We start from the raw sequence: 22,729 nt of genomic DNA on the forward strand, positions 1-22,729 counted from the left end.
AGGCAGAGGCAGAGGCAGAGGCAGAGGCAGAGGCAGAGGCAGAGGGGTCTCTGAGTTAGAGAACAGCTTGGTCTACAGAGCAAATTCCAAAACAGTCAGGGCTACAGAGAGACCCTGTCTCGAAAAAACAAAACAACAAAAAAAGACTGATTCAAAGAAAACAAAGAAGAGCTACTAAACATCAAAATACCAAAAGGGCAGAACATGGTAAGGTAAAGGGAAGGAAGGAATCTAGGCAAACTCAAGTCTCTCTCTCTTGAGCTCTGGCTATGTATGGAAGCATCACTATCAAACGAGAGAAGAGGGGCAAAAACAGGATGACAGTACAGAAGGTGGCAGATGGGGGTGGGACCTGGGACATCTGAAAGATGTGTATTCAGAAGGGACATTTATGAGAGAATACAAATTGAGAGGCAAGACCTCAAGAATGGGTGAAAAACCCACCCCAGGGAAACAGGAAGGATGGCTCTGAAGATAATAGTCTTGAGGACTAGCCCTCTAAAGCATACTCAAGAACGAAAACCAGGAGACAGTGACACTGGGCAATGAGCAGGAGTACACATCCAGTGGAGAAATGGAAGTTGGCTAATTGGTGACTGAAGGCTGATTAAGTAGAACTGCTGAGAGGAAAAAAAAGCAGACAAAACCAAGTGATCAGCAGAGAATGACTCTTGACTGCAAAATGAGCAGCAGTAAAGTAAAATATAGAAGTGAACATTTTTAGGATAGCAGATTTAACACTTTTACAGGATGAAAAAAAGACCTGTAGTGAGAGAAATTCTTAAAATACACCTTTACACTTAAAACTTAGCACAGGATACCTATGAGATAATGTTAAGTGAAAATACAAGTTGTTAAATACATAATGATGCCACTAAAATTCAGACTCCTCCATTATGACTTCCCCCAAGCCAAAAATGACTGTGTCATGTGCCGGTCTTCCCTCACAAGTGGTCTTTCTAACCCTTCAACACACAAGCTAGTTCTATCTGCCGGAGTGCTCTTCTTGTCAATGACTAACCTTCTAGGCAATTGTGACCTTGGTTCATGCATCTCCTCCTCAGAAAGGCCTGCCTACCTGTATGTAGTCTTAGCTGCGTCCCCTCCTCCAGCTCACTAAAGATACTATCTATTTTTCTAGGACGTAGGTTCTGAAGATTTCAGTTACCACACATCCGCATATTGTTCAACACACATCTATGTTGTTTAAAAGTTTTTAGCATGCCAGGCAGTGGTGGTGCACGCCTTTAATCCCAGCATTTGGGAGGCAGAAACAGGCGGATTTCTGAGTTCAAGGCCAGCCTGGTCTACAGAGTGAGTGCCAGGATAGCCAGAGCTATACAGAGAAACCCTATCTCAAAAAACAAACAAAAAAATTCTTAGCATGGTAGGCACTTAAAAGTAAAACTTATCCATATCATTTGAATGAAAACAACACACCTCTATTTATGTTAAAAATATGAAGAAGGTTCTGAAAGGAGCTAATATCCCTGCTGTAAATTAACAAGAATATGTACAAAATTAGAAAGAGGAGAATATATAATTACATTCATTTTTTGCTTCATCTTTCTTCAAATTGTCTACAAGAATCATGTCTCTTGTTGAAGAATGATTTTTAAATAATAACCATGAATCTACAATAGGCAATCTATTCTGTTTCCTCTCTTTCCTTTTAGTGAGCTGTCATGATTTAACCACCCATGGGACAATTTTATTGCAGGGTAATCTGCGAGTTGCTCTGATGGTAGTTTAAAGTTAGAATGCTCATCCTTGGAATTGGCAAAAGCTTGGATCATCTAATTTATCACCTAATTCTGCAGACATAAAAGAAAACTAAGAAATTTAATGAGTAAAAGTAGCTTAATTAAGATCATAATGAGAAAATTGCAGGCCAAAATAATTAAGAACTTTTTACTTTAAAAACAAAATTTTAAAGACCATTATATGGGCTGGAGATGGCTCAGCCGCTAAATACTAGCCTCACAACCAAAAATAAGACCATTATACATTGTATAATTTCAATAGTAACTAATAAAGCTTACTGTCACATATAACCTACAATTTTCTGGTGAAATTATTACTTGAAGTAAAACTTAAACATACTATTGACCAGTGAACGCTACAGCTAGACATTATAGAGAGACTCAGAGTACAGAGAGTGTAAATGTTCACTTACAATCCTAACGGTTAAGTGAGCTGGCTAACTGAAGGACCAGGAACTTCTTTCTACTATGGCTTACAAGTGCATCATGGATTCATTGTACTTTGACTCAAACTTCTGCATCAGCTGATTCACAGTGTATCTAATGGAACTGATGATAATTAAATGCTAAACAGATTTTAAAACAATTAAAGCATAAATATACCTTATATTAGTAATTATTTCATTACATATATACTATAATTTACCAGAAGTACAGCAAATTTTATTTGAACTTCCAAATAAATACCATCCCATGCTTAATAGCTGATCCTCACAACTACAAGATTGGCAGCTATTTGTACCTCTTAGCAATGTAAGAACATGGCTCAGAAGTTAAAGAGTTTGAGTCTCTCAGCCAAGCCCTTGGTCATCCTATCCCTTGTTTCCATTCAGGATGTCCAAGTACCATGTTCTTTATGAATGAAGCTAAGGGGATTTTTTTGGTTTTTTTTTTTTTTTGGTTTTTGTTTGTTTGTTTTTTAAGGAAACTACTATCCTATCCAACATCCTATCCAACTCTACTTGAAATTTAAGTCCACAACAAAGCATTAATTATCCACTGTACAATGCTAAGACAGATATGAAAGTGACCTTTAATAATCATTTGGGTCACTACTAACTCCATTTGAAATCCTACCAAACATTCTACTCTTTTCTAAGCACAATAGAGGTACCCTCCTATCTCTAACACTTTACAAAAGACACAAAATATTAAGAAAATGGACCTTGTCATTAGAAAAAAAATCTGAAACCATAATATAAATCATAGTCCCCTGACTCACTAAACTTTCAATTGGACATTTCTTTACTTAAATGAACATTATCCTGTCCATAAAATGAAGAGAACACTATTCCCTGAGAGTTGTTGAAGGCTACATAAGACACTATATATAAAACACTTAGGTTTAAGATAACTGCCAGACAGATGACATAGTGGTCAAAAAACAGAGGCAAAAACAGGTTCTGTCATTTACTGGGTTTGATGGAGAGAATGTGTGTGTGTGTGTGTGTGTGTGTGTGTGTGTGTGTGTTTCCCCTCTCAAACATTTAAAGCTGGACACAGTAGATCACTCTTGCTCCCAGAGAGCCAACTTAAGTCATGGCTGCTCTTGTAACCCCGGTCATTAAAACAATATTGTAGTAATTTGTTTACTATCTTGGACTTAGTTATACTGAAATCAAAGCTCCTACTAAGCAGTCTGCTAACAGTATCCCATTACTGTGGAATAAAATATATAGTAAGACAACTTTATAAATACAAATCATAATACTCTAAATTCACATTAGGAGGAACTCCATTTAACGCCCCATTTTATTAACCCTCACTCTAGGCAATAGTAACATGGTTTTCTCCATTAGGAAAAGAAGTTCCAACCACAGTAACCTACAGCAAGTAAGTCTCTCCCTCCACTCAAGTCCTTTCCCCGTCTTGTGACCCTTGCCCAGAAATGTTGTCTCTCTACAATGCTCAAAAGGCAGCCCCCGGGACCACACAATCTAAAACAGCTCATACCAATAACCATCCTTAAGTCCTCACAGGCACACAATGGCTATCTGTTTTGAATGGTTTGACCTAACACACATGCCTGCCTGTGTGGTCATTTACCACGTCTGACTCCAAAGTTCCTCTGCTAAGCTACCATGACTTTCTTCGGGCGTGGAAGTGGGCTGAGAAGTGAATTAGGAGGTGTGCCTGCTGCCTTCTTAACATTCTCTTTAAAGAACTACCTATATTGTGTGTGCCAGAATTTCAGGAAACAGAACACTATCTTCTAGAATTCTAATGCATTTAAAAAGAGAACACAGCATGGATGGCACGGCCTTAAAATGGCAACACTTCAAAGCTCACGAGCAAAAGACATCTGCTGTTATTTAAAACTAAAAGAAATCAAGACACTCAAGCGCTTTTTACTAACAGGCTTACAATGTCGTCTTCTCTTCTTCTTAAGTTGTTTTAAACTTGAACCATGCAGAAAAACTTGAAAACCAGCCCTAAGACATCATTCTGATATTGGTAACAGTGCTCCTTCTCAGAAGGAAGAGGAGGCAAAGATTCTGCCATTACTTTCACTGTTAAGTAAATGTCTTGCAGGTCAAGGTCACGGCTAGCCAGGTTGCACTGGACAATCTGGCCCTTGGGGGTTGACTTAATACTTACTGAGTCCTCCGTCCTCGGGTACTCCCGTCCCTCTCATTCCTAGGTAAGTCAGTCCCAGTATTAGGAAAAATAAGCAGGCAGCGGTTAGGAGGAACATCGACAAGTAGTGGGCACTGAAACTCCCCGTCGGAGACACCTCCTCACGTTTAAACTGCTGAAGAAGTTCCTCTTCAGGCTCGCACAGCTTCTTCGGCTTGCCGTAGGCGTTTTTCAGGTAGGTGTGATTGGAGCCAGTGTGGTTGGCGTGGTTGATCCTGAGTGACCCAGGGCCGGCGACGGCCGCTCCGGGAGGGAGGCTGTTGGCGTACAGACTGGGAGAATCCACGCCGAGGGCCCCGCCGCCTATGTGATTATTGGTTTTGTGGCGGGGCCCCGTGGGCGATTCCAAGGTTGAGTCCACGTCGGGACTCGGCGGCGACAGGAGCGGGGCCAGCTTCTTCGCGCCGGTACGGTATCGAGGCATGGAGTCCACTTGATCGCACCCTCCTCCTCCTCCTCCCGACTCGGCCGCCGCCTCCTCGAGGTTTCGGCTCCTGTCTAGACTCCCAGCGGCCGCCGCCCTGTCATTCATCGCGAGTCCTCCCCCTCCCTGAACCGAAGTCTCCGGCCGGCTGCCGCCCGATTTAGCAGTCAGCGCGGAGAACGGCTTACTATGGCTCCGTCTGGGTCGAGGCCGGGAAAGGGAGTCATCCTTTAATACCTGTCTGGCCGAGGCCACGTCGCCGCCGCCGCCGTCCCCCTCCTCCTCCTCCTCCTCCGAGTCTGAGTAGTGCTCCCGGCAGCTGTACGGGAGAAGCCGGCTGCCGTTCACGGCTCGGCCGGCCCACAGCGGCTCCTCGGCCTCGAGGTCCCTGTCGTCGCCGTCCGCTCCCTCCTCGTCCACGTCCTCCGCGGCTCCGTCGGTCCCCGCCGGGGGCTGCGGCTCGGGGCCCGCCGGCCTCCGCGCCCCCCACCACGAGTGGGGCTTCCTCCGCTCGGTCGAGTGGCCGCTCGTGCCCTCGCCGCGGGACTGGAGCGCAGCCCGGTCCCTCCGCGCGCCGCCGCCGCCCGCCGGCTCCCGCGGACTGGCCTCCACGTCCGACTCGTCCGAGCTGAAGCCCAGCAGCACTTTGCTGCCCGCCGCGGGGACGGCCGCCGCGCCCCCGGAGCCTCCCCCGGGGCTCTCGGGAGCCGAGGCCGACGGGCGGCCGAGGCCCGCGGGCGTCCGTAAGTACGCGAGGTCCCCCGAGCCCGGCCGGCCCGCCATCCCCGCCGGGGCTGCGGCTGAGCCCGCCGCGGCCAGCGCCGTGTTATTGTTATTACTGTTCCGCGTCTTGTGGCCGCGGCCCCCCGCCCGGTGCTGCTGCTGCTGCTCTTCCTCACGAAGCTTCTTCAGCTTCTTAAGGTAGACCGGCCGGGTGCTCTCCGTCACGGGACCCGGAGACAAGCCGTAACGGCGGAGCTGAGAGAAAAGCTCCTCATCCGAGAGCTGCTGGGGCGCCGAAGCCGCCGCCGTCGCCGCCGCCATTTTCTCTCCAGGGTGTTTTACAAGCTCCGCGCTACCGGAAGTGACGCGCCGCCCTAGACCCTGAACTAGACCGGGCTGCGTCGCCCTTCCAGCGCCGCGGGCGCCTCGGCCAATGGGAGGCGCGGGAGGAGCTCACCTGAGCGGGAAGGCGCCACCTGAGCGGCGCGGGCCGGCGTGACCGCGCTCGCTCCCTCGCTCGCCCGCACGGCGGGCCGCCGCCGTCCTGCCCGTCGCCGCCGGGTTCGCAGCCACACCTTGACCTCCCCCCGCCCCGGGGTCCTGCCACCGCGCTGCCGGCGTGGAAAGGAGCTCTGCCCTCAAGTTCATGGCGACGCTTCCCTAGTTCGGGTCGGTGTAGAGACCCCGAGAGCGACCCTGGCTCGGCAAGTTTGCTGTCTGACTCTAGGTTCATTTCTCATTTTGCCTTTCCGTTTGGCTTTTTTTTTTTTTTTAATTTAATCTTATTTTTTAATTAAGTGACTTCCCCACGGTGCCTTTTCAGAGACTGCTCTCCTTTTGGGAGAAATGGAATAGACCGTTCGCGGTACAGTTTTTCAAAAGTCATAGCTATTCTTGGGTATATGAAATTAACTTTTTGTCTATTTTTTTCTAAGTATGATGACCTCATATGTCGTCATGTGTCGTATGTCAAATGTCATCATTTGGAGAAATGAAAGAGCCGTCTGATGATTCGTTTTGACCGAAGAAAGACAAGCTCACCATGCAAATACTCGTCTGATCTATCCAAACAATACCCAATAAATGTTTATTTATTTTGAAATATTTTTATTGCCCCTTTGGCTGTAAACTCCCTGTACGGAGGAACTTCGCATCTATTATTTTCAACACTAGAAGCACAGTAAACATTTGTTGAACAAGGTAGTGAGCTGCCAACCAATAGAATGAGATTAAATTTAGGGACATGGAAAAAAATGCCTGGTGAAGTCACCAAATTCCCCCCACCCCACACCCAAAGAAAATAATAATAATTGGAAATCCTACCCTCTTGTTCACAAAACACAGATGAATCCTAGAGAGGAGAAACTTGCCAGTTTTGATAAAGAGTGCTTGTCCTTTGCTTAAATCCTGACATAGCTGGTACCATTGAGTACTTAAGCCCTAGAAGCTACTAAGACAATCCAAGTGCCATGTATGAAACGTTACAATAGTTTTTGTCTGAGTTGCCTTACCCTAGAGCTTAAAACATCTATGCAGAATAGGTTAGTCAAAAGCATAGATGTTAGCTTTTCAACACCCAACATCACATAATAGAAAAATACTTAGTAACCTCAATTCTTAGTTTCTAGCAAATCTTGCCTTGTATTAAAACAAAGCTTTCATATGGAAAATGGCTTCCCTTTTTCTTGAGACTTAAATGTCACAAATGTTCCTGTATCTACAACTGACACCAAGAGTATCGGACACACTATATCATAGTGATTAGGATGACCCAAATTTATTACCCTAAGTTTTGGAGCAGAGACTCAAATGGCCATAAACTTACTGGACCGATGTCTCAGTTAACAAAGGAGTTATCTGGGAGCTTTGATGTTAACAAACTGAACTTCAGCCCTGTCCTTTCTGCTACTTTGCATCTCAGTTCAACATTTGTTCTCCTCTGGTTCATTAGATAGGAATCCCAAGGGTCTGTGGTGGTTAACAGTGTCAATGTAAACCTCACCTAGAAGACAAGCATCTAGACAGGCCTGTCTATGGGTTATCAAAGGTTTGTCTAAAGGATATAAGAAGACACACCTTAACACAGGGTGGGACCATCCAATGGCCTGGCATTAGACTGGTTACAAAACAAAGTGGACTAAGAACAAAACATTCAGGGCTGGAGAGATAGCTCAGCAGTTAAGAGCACTAACTTCTCTTCCAGAGGTCCTGAGTTCAATTCTCAGCAACCACATGGTGGCTCACAACCATCTGTAATGGAATCCAAAGAGAGCTACAGTGTACTCACAAAAAAAAAAAAAAAATCAGTCTTTCTGCTCCAGACCATGGTTGCACATAATCAGCCGCCTCAGGCTCCTGCTTCATTCCTTGACAACCAGGAACTTTGGCCTCAAACTATAAGACATTTTGTTTCAGCACTGTGTAAGTAATAACACAGTATCTACTGGTCCTACCTCAACTGCCATGAACTTAAAATACCAACTTATAATGTTCCTGAGCCTTCCTTTCTGCTTTCTTACTTACTAGCTTTCTTCTTCCTTACTAGAGTTTAGAGTTATTTATAATTTATATTGAGAAAAAAACATGTATTTTCAGTATTGCTGCAGACAAGCATCTACATAAGACTGTTTAATTGTTTTATATTATACAATTTTTATACTATTCGTTTTTAGTTACAATATCTTATAAATTTTATAGAATATGACAACATTTTAAAAAAGGTATTACAGGTATTGAAGGGGGGTCTCTGGGAGGAGTTGGGGTACAAAAAGGAAAGAAGAATGTGATGTAACTCTATTTACTTAAAATAGGTTTTAAAATGTTAACAAATTCAGATAGGCTGAATTATGTATCTTTTCTCATCGTAATGCAATAAAACTTAAATCAATTAAAAAATAAATAAACTGGCAATTATACCAATATGCAATTTTTATTTTACAAGAAGTTTGAAGACATGATCTCATTTGGTCTATAAAACAAACAACAAAACCCTTTCTTTGAGGATGCTGAGGGCAATGACTTATCATAGGGAACTGTAGGTTGTCGTTCCCCTTGGTCTTGGCATTTAAGCAGACAGGAAGCTTGCTTCCTCAGGAGACCCTCCCCAGCCTCAGCCCAGTCATTCCTCATTTGTGCCTTGCTCCTTATTTGTCAGTGCTTATAATTCCAGCTTCCAGACCGGCTGAGTTTTAAAGTTTGGAGCTGTATCTTAATTGTACCCAGATACTTAACAGAACATATAATCTCAGTCTTACTGGGCTTACTGACTGAAGGAGACATTTATGATTGGCTGTCCTATACAGACTTGGCATCAGCTTTCATTGAAAAACTTTGTATAGAATTTTTAGAACCCAATATTATTATTATTATTATTATTTTATTATTATTATTATTATTATTATATTTTGCTTTGTTTTGTTTTTCGAGACAGGGTTTCTCTGTGTAGCCCTGGCTGTTCTGGAACTCACTCTGTAGACCAGGCTGATCTTGAACTCAGAAATCCACCTGCCTCTGCCTCCCAAGTGCTAGGATTAAAGGCGTGCGCCGCCACGGCCCAGCTAGAACCTAGTATTATAATCAAAGACAACATTCATGTTTTTATCTTGTAGAAGAGTATTCTTTCTGGTTCTAGTACTAAAACTAGTTCTGTTTCCCCAGATCAATAGATTTAGTTTTGATTTTGGTTTATTCTTACTGAAATGAAATTCTCATAGATAAGACTGGCATTTTAAAGTGTACCAATGGCATTTAAGACACTCACAGTATTGCATAACTGTCACCTCTATCTGTCCCAAAATATTTTCATCACTCCACATGTCCTTGCTCTACCTACAAGCAACCCTCATCAGCTTCTTGTCTCTATGAATAAAGCTCTTCTGCATGTTCATTGAAAGTAGATTCAAAGTTCATGTGATCAAAAATAAGCAGAATCAAAAGCCATGTGCCCTCTCACCTAGCTCCCTTTACTCAGCAAAATGTTTTCAAAATTTATCCATGTTGTAACAAGTCTTTGATTTATAATGCTATCCTTACATATATCTAATTTGTATATAAATATAATAGGATCTTATAGACTGGCCACATTTTATTTATCTATTCATCCATTGACAAGCATTTTGGTTGTTTCTACATTTGTTTACTCTTCATAATGTCATAAACATTGATTTTTAAGGATCCATTTTCAAGTCTTTAAGTGTATGCTTCAGAATGGAATAACAGATCATGCAATAACTGTATATTGGAATTATTGCAGAAATTTATGAATGTTTTAATGAAAGAAGGAAAGAAAGGAAGGAAGGAAGGAAGGAAAAGAAAAACATTAGCCTGCTATTGTCCCAACACCTAGAGCTTTTATGTAGCAAACTGAACCTTGGATTCTTCATAACTAACTGCTATGCTTTGAAAATGGTCAGTTGCCACCTAAGTTTCTATTGCTATTTAATTCCACAATCTATTAGTGTAGGTTGTTCAGTACTGGTAGAGTACTAGGAGGTGTAGAGGTCATAAGAGTAGAGCTCCCATGAATATATTCATACCTTCTCCTGGGAATGAGTGCCCACTTTCAACAGGGCTGGAATAATTACCTGGAGAGCAAATTATTATAAAGTAACCTTGCTTCTAGGCTCCAGGGCATGTGCTGGGGTTTGGCTGCTTCCCAGAATTCTACAGGAAGCATGGTTCTTGATGCCTTGGGGTTTGTTTTATGACCCTGGTTTTGGTGGGGATTTTATTACAGACACTCATGGCTGGAAGAAAATACATCATTTGGCAGTTTGGGGGCTGGAATGATTCTGAGAGAAGTGTTGCCTTTACTTCATCCTGGACCAAGTGAGGGCTGTGATTCAGCCCAAGAGAAACTTATGTAAACCCTCTAAGAGATAGGGTAAACTAAGACTGGGGATAGTAAGGAGGAAGGGGATGATTGGGGAGGAGCCAGGATGGGAGGAGTCAAGAGCCTGTCCTGAAAAGAAAATCTGGTATTGAATGGTTTTGGTTTTCGTTTGGTTTTTTGTTTTTTGTTTTTCCAGACAGGGTTTCTCTGTATAGCCCTGGCTGTCCTGGAACTTACTCTGTAGACCAGGCTGGCCTCCAACTCAGAAATCTAGCTGCCTCTGCCTCCCAAGTGCTGGGATTAAAGGCATATGCCACCACTGCTGGCGGTATTGACTGTTCTGGGCTAGGTCCCCAAGTCTTCAGGTCCTATTTTGAACCAGTTTGGATTTGTTGCTGTAGAAGTGACATTGTTCCTGGAGAAGGGCTGGGTCCCACCATTAGCAACAGTCAGGGGATCTAGAACTCTTTAATTCAGAGACCACAACAGCCAAAGAATCGAGTTTTTCCTGAAAGGGTCCAAGCTGATCTGAAATCTCTTTAGGTTTTTCTGAGACCTGGTGAGATAGGGAAATTAATATATATATATAACAACAACAACAACAATAAAACCTCTTAGTACCACTATTTGAGTTCTGATTCCTGAAAAAAATGCCTGGGGTGGCAAGAAGAGGGGTGAGCTAGACAAAAACTGTTTGTATTAAAGAAACACTAGTAAAGTTCGGTGGGGAGGGCACTGGAACCAGATGGGGCAACAGAGTTAGGTTTAGAATAGGGAGAATATAGGGATGGGATGCATAAGTGGTCCCCAGCAATATTGAGGCAGAAGACTTATTTATATGAGTACACTGTTGCTGTCTCAGACACACCAGAAGAGGGCAGTGGATCCCATTACAGATGGTTGTGGGCCATCATGCGGTTGCCGGGAGTTGAACTCAGGACCTCTGGAAGAACAGTCAGTGCTCTTAACCACTGAGCCATCTCTCCAGCCCAGAAGAAGACTTAGAAAGAGTTAGGCCAGGGAGGCAGATAGTGCCAGAAGGGTATTCACTTGTCTTGTGGCACAAAGTGGTGATGGTGAGATTATATTAGTCAGGTTGGGGAATAGACATGGGAAGGTGGAGTCTATGGACCCATAAAGCGGCCTTAGGAAGTCAGTGTATTCCTGATTGCTAAGGTCCCTCGAGCAAATCTTTCAAGGAACAAGTTTTATAAGGCTATCCCAGAAGGAAGTTCAGGGGTACAGCCTGGTTAGTAAAGCTCTCCCACCCATTTTAAGGGTCCCCCAATATCTTTACAGGTAAAGTGAAAGCCTACGGGCAAGGTGTCCCCACTCTTCTAACCCACACTGAAGAGGAAGGAATCTGTAAGAGGGTGAAGAGGAAGACAAAGGCTTTTGCAATCACCTTATCTCTCAGTCCTGCTGCGTGCAGCAACTGGAAAGCCCAGAAACACAGAAGCAGAATCACTTGCTTTCCTGAGATCCAAAAGGCGACACAGCATTAGATCAATGCTATCACTGCAGCTCCTCTCAAAGTGCCTCAAGGATGTGTTTGCTAAGTTCCTGGTATTTATTTCTCTTTGTAATTGCTCAACTTCTATTTAAATGCTAACACTTCTGAGGAAGAAGCCAGAACAAACATACTGGAAATACAACATGGTATTAGGAAATGTTAGACAAAAAATTCTTATCCTAGGTTAGTGTGAGAATTTGCAAAGAAAGTTTTGTCGTGGGGGCATCTGTCTTATTTTCTATCTATAACTCAAACAGGTGAGCAGCAGCTACAGGATTCAAGTAAACAGCACACATATGCCACGATTGATATTTATATCCTACTGTAACTGTGCAAGTGAATCTCCTCAATCATATGCAGAAAGTTCCAGAGAACATTTCACTTTAAAGCTCGGCAGATGAGGGTCTCAGTGCTAGAAGTGAATTCTATTTCTGGTCCTACAACTCATTGCAGTAATATTTTACATTGCCTCACAGTCTACAAAAATCCCTTATTATGTCATCTTGCCCTTACACCCACTCTGAGGAAAATATTAACAGGACAGTGTGAGAGATGGGAAAACTGAAGCTTGGGAAATTTGTCCTTTGTCCTTTGTGAAGAAAATGAGGACTGAAATCCAAAACCACTTTTGGGTTGTCAGCCCCTAAGCTGATTGACTCCAGCCCACCACAGCCTCAGTCAGATTGTGCAGATTGAGTTCTTGAGTCCTTTGCTTTTGCTTATTTTTTTAATATAATGAGGTATACTGTGCTTTAAACAGCAAGATGCCTTCAAGACCCAAAGCACTTGAAGGCACCTTCTTAACTGCTTAGTACTGTGGATCTTCTTGTGTGCACCTTGTCTATGCCCTTCAACCTCTATGTGGCTTTTTGAAAGTTTCATCCTACCTGTCTCTAACTTGCTGTCTATACAGAAGATAATAATACAGCTGGGTTGATCACGCAAAAATTACAAAACGGCCTTAGGAAGATTTTTAGTTGCCCTGCAAAGATCTCCTGTAGCATTGGGAATAGAGAAGGATGAATCGGTGAATTGAGTATGACATTTAAGAAATTTTCTGCAAGAGGCTCAGGACACTCTGGGTGTTTAGTTTCATTAAGCAGCAAAAGTGTTTTAATGACAACCTTTCGTGACTCACATCATATGTGCACTAGTTTAAACACAGCCACACTTTTTTAAAACTCTGTTGTATAGCCCCTTTAATATCTCCCTTTGAGTGTCTCTCTGTCTGTCTCTCAGTGTCTGTCTGTCTGTCTCCTCCACACCCCCCCCCCGTGTGTGTGTGTGTGTGTGTGTGTGTGTGTGTGTGTGTGTGTAGATCAGAGATCAACCTTAGATATCATTTCTCAGGAGCATTATAGGTGTTGGAGTAAGATGTCAGACATATTCTTGGGCATTTGAACACCTGCTCTGCAGCTGGTGGCATCATATAGGAGATTTAGAAGGTATGGCCTTGCTGGAAGAAGTATGTCACTGGAGCAGTGTTTGAGCTTAAAGGCGTGGTGCCATGTGGAGTTTGCTCTCTTTGCTTCTTGTTTCTAGTTTGAGATCCTCCAGTTGCCATGCCTGCTGGCTTCCACACTCCTCCACTGTGATGGTGATGAGCATCCAACCCTCTGGAAGCATAAGCACCAAATAAACCCTCCTTCCTATAACCATTGACCATGGTGTTTTAGCACAGCAACTAAAACATAGCTGAGATAGCCATCTGCTACTTCTGAGATAGGCTTTCTCACTAGGAACTAGGACTGACTCACTGACTGGTTAGGCTACCTCTCCAGTGAGCCCCAAACATCTTATGTTTGTGCCATCACAGTATCATCACACCCAGCTTGTATGTGGATGCTGGGATTTGTGCAACAAACACTTTACCAACTGACCTCTCTCCCTACGGTCTCCTTTGATGTTTACATTTTGAAAATATTTATCTTGATTTTATTTATGTGTATATGTATATGTCTGAGATCTGTATGAGCATGCGCATACATGTGGGTGCTTGTGGGAGCCAATAAGAGGGCATTGGACTATCTGGAGCTGGAGTTACGGGTGGTTGTAAGCCACTAGAAATGGGTGCTTAGAATCACACTCAAGTCCTTTGAAAGAGCAGCCAGCACTGTTAATTAACAGTGAGCTATCCCTCTAACTACACTTGATGCTCCTTCTATGTCCTTCCCAGAAGCTAAAGTATAGATAGGGAGAAAGCTACTGTTAGTTTTTGCTGATGGGATAGAACACTTTTCCACCACTAAAAGCTAACCTTTATAAGGCAGATGTTAAGGACAGCGGGAATGGCAAGTGTGAAAGCCCATAGTGGAAATAGGCACTGGGAACGAAAGTCAGAAAGACTGGTACTGGGAGAGGAATGGGGTACAGAACATGGGAAGTTACATCAGTAAGAGGTGGGCAAGGGGCACATGTCTGGTAGGGCCTTTGAATCCACACAGAGACTTGGAATTTTCCTCTGAATATGATGGGACATCATTGGGGGGTTGTAAGGATTGGAGCTATGCCATCTCCTTTGTCTTGGGGTTCAGGATTTAGGAAGGCAAAAGAGAAACAATGAAACAAGTTGGCAAATAGATGGCAGAAAGGGATCTAAATCGGTGGTAGTGGGAAGGAGCAAGAGCCATTGAGATTATAGATACAATTTTATCTCATCTTACTTAATATTTTAAAATTTATTTTCGAGACTGGACCTAACTACATAGTATAGGCTGGTCTCAAACTCACAGCCCTCCTACCTCCGCCTCCTGAGTGGTGGCATTGCAGCCATGGACCACCACACTTGGCTGTACTTTCAGTGTATTTTTTTTTTAATTGAGGACATAAAATCATTATTAGTTTCTGTATTTAAGGGATAGCATTTGATGTTTCAATACATGCATACATAGTATAATGTTTACTTCAAGTTGTCCATATCTATTTCTCAAACGTTTATGCTTTCTGATGTGTTTATAAAAAGATAGATATAAGAATATGTTCTATGGGAGTGTGGTGAGGTATGGAGAGAAGGCTGGCCATGGCCACAAGGACATGGAAAGAGGGGTGGGGGGAGAGGAGAGGAAGAGCAAGAGGGAAGCAAGAGCAAGAGTAGGAGAGGAAGGAGGGGGTAAGCATCCCCTTTTATAATGGTCTGGCCTACTTGGCTGTTGCCAGGTAACTGTGGGGTGAGTAAAATCATTCAAAGTCCTTGATGTGTAGAGAACATACTTGTTATCCAGTGTCCCCTGACCCTGCTGTGCAACTCACTGTAATATCTACCTGTTCCCTCATACCCATGGCTACAGCTTTCCTAATCCCTCGACCTATTTTTTTTCTCTTTTTTTCCTAATTGAGACCTTGCAAAGCAGTAGCTCCTTACAGTCAGGCCATGGAGATGAGGAAAGAAGGGTATCTCTAAAGGAAGGCAGAGCAGCTGCACAGTTCTAGGCGCATAGCCAGTGAAAACCAGGGCTAACTGCTCAGTTGTAGCAGTCCACTACAGTCAGTTTCCTAAGGAACCAAGAGTTGCCTTTAGATATATAAGTTTGTGGTTACCAAAGAGAGAGACTCTGGAAGCAGCTGTTTACTGACTGTAGAGCCTGAGATGGGGGTGGGAGGAGGGGAGCTGGAAGGAAAAGGGTGGGACCTGAGTTTCAGTGTCACAAAGTATCATTTTAAAGTTGTGTAGTGGTGGCATACACCCTTAATCCCCAGGATTTGGGAGGCAGGGGCAGGGGGATTTCTGAGTTCAAGGCCAGCCTGGTCTACAGAGTGAGTTCCAGGACAGCCAGGGCTATACAGAGAAACCCTGTCTTGGAAAAACAAAACAAACAAACAAACAAACAAAAAACAAAACAAACAAAAAAAGTTGTGTAAATTATGTGAATAGGAAAGAGAAAAGGGGTGAGGTGGGGTGGTGGCCCTTGCCTTTAATCCCAGCACTTGGGAGGCAGAGACAGGTGAGTTCAAGGCCAGCCTGTTCTACAGAGCAAGTTATGGAATAGCCAGAGCTACACAGAAAAATCCTGTATAGAAAAATTTAAAAGGAAAGAGAAAAGAAAGGAAGAAAGAAAGGAAAAAGGAAGGAAAGGAGGAAAGGACTAACCTTAGCTGTCGTTCAATTCTTAGACAAGTCAGGAAAGAGCCTATGCATGAGGGTGACTGACAGCAAGCTGGTCATGAGGCAGAAACCTCAAGACAAATGTTGAAGGCTGTTAACTCAAGAGCTGGGAAAGCTCTCCTCAGCCATGTTCTCACCCTGTGGATGCCAGACTTTCTCCACCAAAGTCTAAAGGCCATGATTCTGCAAACATTAAATAAGTCAAGTACATGTCTGTTAGTTAAGTAGGAATGAGCTGTTTTTAAGACAGCAGAAAAAATAGCTCAGCAGATAAAGGTGTTTTCTGAGTGTGTCTTAGGTTTCTGTTGTTTGATAAAGTAAGCTAGGGAAGAAAGGGGTTATTAAGCTTACTCTTCAACATCACAGTCCATCAGGAAAGGCAGTCATGACAGGAACCTGGAGGCAGGGACTAAAGGGAGGCTTTGGGGTATGCTGCTCACTGGTTTGCTCTTTAAAGCTTGTTCAGCCTGGTTTTTTTGGGGGGGAGGGGAAGGGTTGGTTTTTCGAGACAGGGTTTCTCTGTGTAGCCCTGGCTGTCCTGGAACTCACTCTGTAGACCAGACTGGCCTCCAATTCAGAAATCCACCTGCCTCTGTCTCCAAGTGCTGGGATTAAAGGCTTGTGCCACCATTGCCCAGCTAGCCTGCTTTCTTATACATTCTAGAGCCCACAAGTCCAGGGCTGGCCCCTCCCACATCAATCACTAATTAAGAAAATGCCCCTCAGGTCTGCCTACAGGCAAATCTGACGAGGCATTTTCTCAACTGCAGCTCCCTCCTCCCACATGGGAGTTCTCCCATATGTCAAGTTGACAAAATATGAGCCAGCACACCGTGGAAGCCTGCCACCCTGAATTTGACCCCAGAACCCAGGAAAAGGTAAGACAATTCCATGAAGTTGTCCTCTGTCTGCAACAGGACACATTGTGATGGTTTGTATATGCTTGGCCCAGGGAATGGAACTATTAGAAGGTGTGGTCCTGTTGGAGTAGGTGTGTCACTGTGGGTGTGGACTCATTTTAGCTGCCTGGAAGCCAGTATTCTGCTAGCAGCCTTCAGATGAAGATGTAGAACTCTCAGTTCCTCCTGTACCATGCCTGCCTGGATGCTACCATGCTCCCATCTTGATAATAATGAACTGAACCTCTGAACCTGTAAGCCAGCCCCAATTAAATGTTGTCCTTTATAAGACTTGCCTTGGTCATGGTGTCTGTTCCCAGCAGTAAAACCCTAATGTGGAGAGCTTTTGGGAACCACTTCCAGAAACTTGGCAGGAATTTGGCATTGGGCCAGGACAAGGAAGTAAGCTCAGGAAGGAATCTGATTTGGGGCTAGAACAAAGAAGTAGGCTTCAGGCAAGAATATGACTTTGGGCTAGGACAGGGAAGTAGGCTCAGATATCTTGGTCATCCTGATAAGCCCTTAGAAACAATGGTCACCAGACTGTCTATTGCCTTCCTTGTTCCTTGACTATTTGTTTATTGTCTTGCTTTTTCCTTAACCAAGAACTGACCTTATTATTTGCATGTAACTAAAATGGTATAAAAGCAGATTGGGAAAAATAAACCCGCCTCAGCCTCAGAACTGGCTGGGTCATATTACAGTGTTGTCTAATTGTCTTTTTTCTTTTTCATCCTCACTCCTGAGCTGAAGAACCTGTTGGATGACAGAGCTGGCTTGATCACCATAACTGAGACATGCACCCAATACCCACATACATATACTTTCAGCAGTGAGTTTTTGCTACACTGCTTTGGCTCCTGGCAAATTGCACCAGTGCATCACTAAGGAGCTATCTTTGAATCCTTGAATTAAAGACACACAACACATTAGCTCTTTTGAAAAAAAAAAAATCTTAGCTACCTCAAAGGCTGGGCACTCCTAAACCTTCCCGTGCTACATCAGGCCCAATGAAGAAGTGTCCAGTGTCCTGTCCAACCACCTAAATTCTCCCATGGTTCATTGGCTCTCACTGCCCCAGCTCTCCTCCCCCATCTCCCACCGCATCCCAATGATCCTAAATTGCCTTCCCCCTGTGTCCTTGCCTGCGCAGCTCTTAGGGTCCTGCCCCATCTCAGCCATTGGCTGTTGGCATCTTTATTGATCAATCAAAACCAACATATATTACTACTAATAATAAAGAAATAAAGCTTAAAAACATGTAATCATTGACTTAAAATAGCAGGGCTCTGACTAAGATATCTAATTGTCTAGAAATAAGCTGCCAGAAATAAACTTAAACTGGTGTCCTAACCTGCCATCCTTTCTCTCAGCATTCTGATCCTTTCTGCATAAAAGTTCAAATGATGCATTTCCCCCCCAAGGAAAAATCATCACTACTGTGTATGTTTTAAATTTCACAGGAAAAGGCTAACCATGTTCATTTTAAAGAGATTCATTAATGTTATTTAATAAAGTCTTTCTTTTTAAAGTTTTTTTTGGTTTGTTTTTCGAGACAGGGCTTCTTGAAATAAGAGTTTCTCTGTATAGCCCTGGCTGTCCTGGAACTCACTCTGTAGACCAGGCTGGCCTTGAACTCAGAAATCTGCCTGCCTCTGCCTCCCAAGTGCTGGGATTAAAGGCGTGTGCCACTACTGCCCAGCTTTTTTTTTTTTTTTTTTTTTTTTTTTTTTTTTTGGTTTTTCAAGACGAGGTTTCTCTCTATAGGTTCCCGGGGAACCTAGTAAAGATTTGTGACCTCTTGTGAGACCACATACCATCTCAGTAAGTTGCCCTGGAGCCTACAGCTATTAGCCTCTCTAGCTTCTTTCTCTCTCTTTTTTAAAAGATTTATTTATTTATTTTATGTATGTGACTACACTGTAGCTATGGAGATGGTTGTGAACCTTCATGGGGTTGCTGGGAATTGAATTTTAAGGACCTCTGCTCTCTCGGTCCCTGTTCGCTCTGGCCCAACAATTTATTTATTATTATACATAAGTACACTGTAGCTGACTTCAGATGCACCAGAAGAGGGCGTCAGATCTCATTATGGGTGGTTGTGAGCCAGCATGTGGTTCCTGGGATTTGATCTCAGGACCTTCGGAAGACCAGTCAGTGCTCTTAACCCACTGAGCCATCTCACCAGATCCTATTAAAGTCTTTAATTCAGTCTTGGGGTAGAGATCTAAGTTATAAAATTAATATTCAGTAAGTAGAAAATATTTTCCAGTGTTAGCTCATGGTTATTGGGCTTGTTTGAGCGGAACTCTGTTGGTTCTGTTGTCAGTGGGGTGTTTCAGGACTCACAGGGACAGTGCCTCTGCCTCTTTTTGAAATGCAGCTATCAAAGATAATTAAAAATCTGGAAGAAGCATGGCCTGATGAAGACAGATGTAGAAATAAGGTGAATAACACTCCTGTGTGGATCACAGTGGATTTCTTTTAAATTCTAAGAGCTAAGAGGCATCGTATGTCAGTAAGCCCTAGCACTTTGGAGTTTGGAAAATGAAGCCTATCAGATTAGACCATTTGTCTGATGTCGTGTAACTAACGATTGAGACTAAAATCCTGGTATACCCATTTGTGCCTCAATCCTCAATACTGTGAAGACTTACTCTAAGTAAAAACAACTCAGGGCTGGTGTTGAAAGCAAAAATTAAAGCTTTAGACCTGTGCTGACTAGGAAGAAAAGTTATGGGCCTACGAATCCATCACAAGCTGGCCCACATAGGCCTGGGAAGGAGCAAGCAAGTTGTTAGATATCATAAGAGCTGGCAAGTCAAGAAGACATAAAACTATAAACATAGAGGAAAACATGTCTAGGCAAACGAGGACATGTCCAAGGCCCAGGCCTGCAAAGACGTGCCTGGCAGACACTAAGTAATGGACCATCTGGTCCTCTCAGATATGGTTTAAGGTCAGATGCTTTGTTGACTCAGATTAACACCAACCTTAGGAATTTTCCGCTCTGTTCTGCACGTAATATTTGAACTAGCCAATCATGTATGACCACACTGATCCCTTTGTTCCCTCAGATCTTTTCCCTATATAAACCCCTAACTTTCAAGCCTCATGGTCAGCTCCACTATCTCCTGCATGAGATAGGTGTGGTGCCGAACCAGTGTGCCCTGAAAATTAAAAATACCTCTTGTAATTACATCAAGATGGTCTCTCATGATTCTTTGGGTGCATGTTCTCCCGAGATTTGAGTGGGGGTCTCCCCCAGGGGTCTTTCAATAGCACAGTACGATATTGCCATGTGTTGCCAGAAAGCAAACGGAGCCCAAAGCTGGGGTACATGGAAGTTTTGCAGAGAAGCTGTCACTTTGCTTGGGTTTTAGTGCCACCTCAAGAACACTAAAAGTAAAGGCTGCAGGAGCTGACCACAGTAGAAATCTGCAGGCTAGATGCCTGGATGAGCCTCTGTAGGACCAGTGTATTAATGAGGGGCTGGAGAGATGGCTAAGCAGTTAAGAGCACTGGCTGCATACTCTTCCAGAGGTCCTGAGTTCAGTTCCCAGCAACCACATGGTGGCTCACAACCATCTGTAGTGGGATCTGATGCCCTCTTCTGGTGTGTCTAAAGACAGCTGCAGTGTACTCATAAATGAAATAAATAAATCTTAAAAACAAAAAGAGTATTTTTGTTTTGTTTTGTTTTGTTTGAGACAGGGTTTGTCTGTGTAGTCCTGGCTGTCCTGGAACTCACTCTGTAGACCAGGCTGGCCTCGAACTCAGAAATCCGCCTGCCTCTGCCTCCCAAGTGCTGGGATTAAAGGCATGTGCCACCACTGCCCAGCCAAAAAGAGTGTTAATTTGAAAAAATAAGAAGGTTCTAAGTTTTCTACATAATACAGTAAGAACAGTCTTTCAGGGACTGTGAAGGAACTGGGTGGGTTGGGAGCAACGGTGAAGGTTATAGATAGAGAGAGGAGCTGAAAGGCTGGAGAATTTTAGAATTTAAAATGAGGGCATTTAATAGAAATGTATGTATAATGTGTAGCCTTTACCTAAAAGGGGGCATGGAAAACCTCTGTATCAAGCCAAAAAGGAGAAGTACGTAATTCCAGGAACTTGGCTAACTCAGAGCCTCAGGGCTCTGGCTCCCGATACCAGCCCCTTCTGAATGATCCACAATGAGGGCTACTGGCTAGGAATGAAGGTCTACTGGTTTATGAGACTCTCCACCCTTTCGACCGGTAGATGAAGATTATATTCTTAAAATGAATATGTTTCCCTCCCTAACTGAATACCTTGGGTTGGGTCCTTCTGAAATTTTCCACTGTTTTTATGTTCTGTTTCCTTGGTAACCCTCTCTCTGCCCCAAGCTTGTAGTTTTTACCTTAAACACCCCTCACTTCTTGTGTTCAGGGTCTAACTCCTCTGGCCGACAAGGTCATGAGATTGACCCCGGTACCGGTATCCCCAATAAACCTCATGTGATTGCAGCAAGTTCGGTCTCTCATGAGTCATTGGGTGGTCGCGTCATCCCGAGACTTGAGTAAGGATCTCCCCAGTTCTGGGGGTCTTTCAGAGCAACCACGTATCAAAACACATTCCCAAGATATCAATCAGTGTTGCACTTACTCTGAGAATAAGACAGAGAGTGTAGGCATGATGGAAGCATGCAGACGAACCAGGGAAGTTTACAGCCAAGAGGTAGGAACTGCTTACATCACAGTGGCAGCAACCAAGGGAAAGAGGAGCCCCTGCATCTGGGAAGTAATTAGAACTTACTTCATAGAGTTAAAAAGATGTAACATATACCAGGCATGCACCTTTGATCTCAGCACTCTTTGATCAGAGGCAGGTGGATCTCTATTAGTTCAAGGCCAGCTTTGTCTACGTACTGAGTTCCCAGATAGACTAGGCTACATAGTAAGATCCTCTGTGTGTGTGTGTGTGTGTGTGTGTGTGTGTGTGTGTGTGTGTGTGTGTCTGTGTGTGTCTGTGGACAGAGGATAGCTCCAGGACCCTCAAGTGGAATAAGAAGAGGGAACAAGTATGGAAGGGTAGAATTCACCTTCTTAAATTTTTCAGTGACAGAATAAGAAAATTTCTATCCTGTGTAGTGGGTGGACAGCACTGGAATATATTCCCTCTCCTCTCCTCTCTTTCTCTCCCATGCCTCCCCTCTCCTCCCCTCCTCTCTTCTTCTCTTCCCTCCCCTCCATTCCCCTCTTCCCTCCCCTCTCCTCTCTGTCATAACATTTGACTCCATGACACAGGAGAAAATATTTATAACTGTCAGAAACATAGAATTTCAAAATGCCTATGACATTAGCACTATAAATTGCCAAGCATAAAACTGCTATTACATTATTACAGCGACATCAGAACAAGACATTTCACTATCTAGAAAGGGAGAGCAGACTGATAAAGCTCAAGCTGAGTCCCTTGGTCACCTCTATGCCAACAGACTTTCATTCAGCTAAAGTGAGTCCTATCCTTTAAAACCAATACAACACATCACATACATTTCTTGATCTTTTCAATCCTGGAACTTAATCTTGAGAAAAGTGCTATAAACTGAAGGGATAATTGAACATCTCAGTTCAGAGGTCCTACACGTTCCGATTGTGAGACAATTGCTGTGGTTCTGCTTACAGATCAACTTGTGTTACCTTGGTGACTGTTTATCTCAGACCATAGCCATCCAGTCTCAGTCTGAATGCAGTCATTGTTAACTGGATCAGTCTGAGAAATGTGTAGGACTTTAATGAGATAGGACCTAGGGTTTATCTGTTTTCTTGTTTTGAGAGGCGATTAATTGTGGGGAGAAGACACATCCAAAA

At 43.6% G+C, this 22,729-nt stretch overlaps 1 protein-coding gene and 1 long non-coding RNA gene across 4 annotated transcripts in view; one reads left to right on the top strand and one right to left on the bottom strand.

Moving 5' to 3' along the window:
• Positions 1-5,909, bottom strand: part of Lemd3 (LEM domain containing 3) — a 98,452-nt gene extending 92,543 nt beyond the window's left edge. For all 3 annotated transcript variants that reach the window (XM_031349856.1, XM_031349857.1, XM_031349855.1), the window contains exon 1: positions 4,362-5,909. In XM_031349856.1, the coding sequence (XP_031205716.1) occupies positions 4,362-5,868 (1,507 nt within the window). In that variant the 5' untranslated portion in view covers positions 5,869-5,909. The remainder of the gene's footprint in view (positions 1-4,361) is intronic.
• Positions 5,678-6,651, top strand: LOC116076194. The gene is made up of 2 exons (XR_004112855.1): positions 5,678-6,274; positions 6,483-6,651. It is a non-coding gene; the product is annotated as an uncharacterized LOC116076194 (long non-coding RNA).
• The last annotated feature ends 16,078 nt before the right edge of the window (positions 6,652-22,729 follow it).

This window comes from Mastomys coucha, unplaced genomic scaffold (genome assembly GCF_008632895.1).
Source record: "Mastomys coucha isolate ucsf_1 unplaced genomic scaffold, UCSF_Mcou_1 pScaffold4, whole genome shotgun sequence".
NCBI classification, from domain to species: Eukaryota; Metazoa; Chordata; class Mammalia; order Rodentia; family Muridae; genus Mastomys; species Mastomys coucha.